A 2,500-nucleotide genomic window follows, 5' to 3' on the forward strand; every position below is an offset into this window, starting at 1 on the left:
TGTGTGTGTATAACGTGTGTGTACTAGTGACCTGGTAGGTTAGTCCCTTGAGCGGTTCCCCGTTGACCGCCAGTATCACGTCTCCTTCGCGCATCAGTCCGCTCTCCTCGGCCGGTTGCCCGGGAAACAGCCGCTTGACCAACACCACCGTGCCACTGTCCAATGAGGTGTCGAGCTCAGCTACCAGGAAGCTGAAACCCAGGCCATTCAGACGCTTACGGAGGGTCACCTCCATGATGTTGTCTAGAGAAGGAGAGAGAGGGAGGGAGAGAGAGAGGAAGAGAGAGAGAGATAGGGAGAGAGGGAGAGGGAGAGAGGGAGAGGGAGAGAAAGGGAGATGGTTAGAGTAGCAACCAGGAAGCCGAAACCCAGGCCATTCAGACGCTTACGAAGGGTCACCTCCTTAATGTTATCTAGAGAAGGATAGAGAGAGAGAGATAGGGAGAGAGGGAGAGGGAGAGAAAGGAAGAGAGAGAGAGATAGGGAGAGAGGGAGAGGGAGAGAAAGGGAGGGAGAGAAAGGGTGTTAGGGTTTTGGACTTTGTGTTTTACCGTTTCAGCCATGTTGCATGTGTTTCAGTGTCTAGTCTACGGTCTCTTGTGTTTGCCTCATGTTCTATGCCTTTGTGAAGTTTCTGTGCCACCCCTTGTTTTTCCCTGCCCTTGTGCTTTTGTTCTGTAGCATCCATGTTCCTTTGTTTGCTTTCTGTGTGTTTTGATGACTCACTCATCTCCTACATACTGTACACATCCTTGAACAGCAAAGAGACGTGTGCATGTTTGTGTGTGTGCGTGCGTGCGTGCCTGCGTGCGTCCGCGCGTGTGTGCGTGCGTGTGTGCGCGTGTCCGTGTGTGTGTGTGTGTCCGTGCGTCTGTGTGTGTGTGTGTGTGTGTGTGCGTGCGTGCGTCTGTGTGTGTGTGTGTGTGCGTGCGTGCGTGTGCGTGCATGTGTGCGTGCGTGCGTGCGTCTGTGTGTGTGTGTGTGTGTGTGTGTGTGTGCGTGTGTGCGTGCGTGCGTCTGTGTGTGAGCGTGTGTGTCCGTGCATCTGTGTGTGTGTGCGTGCGTGCATCTGTGTGTGCGTGCGTGCGTGCGTCTGTGTGTGAGCGTGCGTGCGTCTGTGTGTGTGTGTGTGTTCTCACCGTCGGAGACGAAGCTGTAGTCTTTGGGGCGTGCAGAGCAGGGCGTTGTCATGGTGATGGAGGGGAAGCTGTGGTTGCTGAGCGTGGTGGAGGAGCTGTGGTCCGGCAAAAGGAGGGAGTCACGCTCAAGCAGCAGAGTCACCACCTACACACACACACACACACACACACACACACACACACACACACACACACACACACACACAATTAATCACACACTGACGAGGCAACAAGAGAGGGTCCCTCTCAAGTGTGTGTGTGTGTGTATGTGTGTGTGTGCGTGCGTGCGTGCGTGCGTGCATGTGTATGTGTGTGTGTGTGTACCTCTGCCGTCTTGGACAGCTGTTCTGCTGCCTGCTGTGTGTGTGTGTGTGTGTGTGTGTCTGTGTGTGTGTGCGTGCGTGTGGCTGTATGTGTGTGCGTGCGTGTGTGTGTGTGTGTGTGTGCGTGTGTGTGTGTGTGTGTGTGTGTGTTTACCTCTGCTGTCTTGGACAGCTGTTCCGCTGCCTGCTGATTAGAGAATCCATCTAGACGAACACCATCAACCTCCAACAGCTTATCACCTACACACACACACGCACACACGCACACACACACACACACACACACACACACACACACACACACACACACACACACACACACACACACACACACACACACACACACACACACAGATAACGCCCACACACACACACACACACACACACACACACACACATCGTAACAAGGCATAATTAAGTGAAAGTAGGTACGATCCAGATACCGTAACGGCTACATGCGCATTTAGACAGCAAAGCATTCTGGCTTAAAAATGTTGCATGATGGTTAGATTTCCTGTCAAACTTAATACATTTCAGTCATGTCACATGGTGCCAAATTATCGTGGGATGAATGCGACTGCAGTCGGACCTTGCAAGCCGTGCAGTTGATAATCCTGTGTAGTTGCAAGTCGTGCAGTTGCTGAATCATATGTTTAACATTATCAATGGGATAGCCCCTAAGTACTTGGGATCCCATATTGTAATGGTGCATACTCAACAATGTGATGGCATATGTGTATGTGATATCTGTTACATGTTTTTGTTATGTCTTGTCCTCTTCCATCAGGGACCATGTTGGAAATAAGTGCTTACGCTTTTACATGTAATCCCTTGGATACCTTTTGTCTTCCTATATCCATAAATAAACCAAACCAAAAACCAAATATCCCCAACAACTCACTCACGTGTGTATATGAGTCTTGTCTCACTCCTCCACACAAGTTTGCACTGCTATCCACTTCAGCTCCTCCTCACTGCCTGTCCCCCCACTCCTCACACGTGGTGTGTTAGTAGATCAAACTGGTGCGAGCTCATCGT

General features: G+C 51.1%; 1 protein-coding gene across 1 annotated transcript in view; it reads right to left on the reverse strand.

Moving 5' to 3' along the window:
* Positions 1–2,500, reverse strand: part of frmpd2 (FERM and PDZ domain containing 2) — a 108,025-nt gene that overhangs the window by 1,436 nt on the left and 104,089 nt on the right. Inside the window, exons 29-31 of the mRNA XM_063219037.1 lie at positions 1,617–1,702; positions 1,140–1,284; positions 32–243 (exon numbers count right to left, since the gene is read on the reverse strand). Coding sequence (XP_063075107.1) covers positions 32–243; positions 1,140–1,284; positions 1,617–1,702 — 443 coding nt within the window. The remainder of the gene's footprint in view (positions 1–31; positions 244–1,139; positions 1,285–1,616; positions 1,703–2,500) is intronic.

The sequence above is a fragment of the Engraulis encrasicolus genome, chromosome 2, assembly GCF_034702125.1.
Source record: "Engraulis encrasicolus isolate BLACKSEA-1 chromosome 2, IST_EnEncr_1.0, whole genome shotgun sequence".
Lineage (NCBI taxonomy): Eukaryota > Metazoa > Chordata > Actinopteri > Clupeiformes > Engraulidae > Engraulis > Engraulis encrasicolus.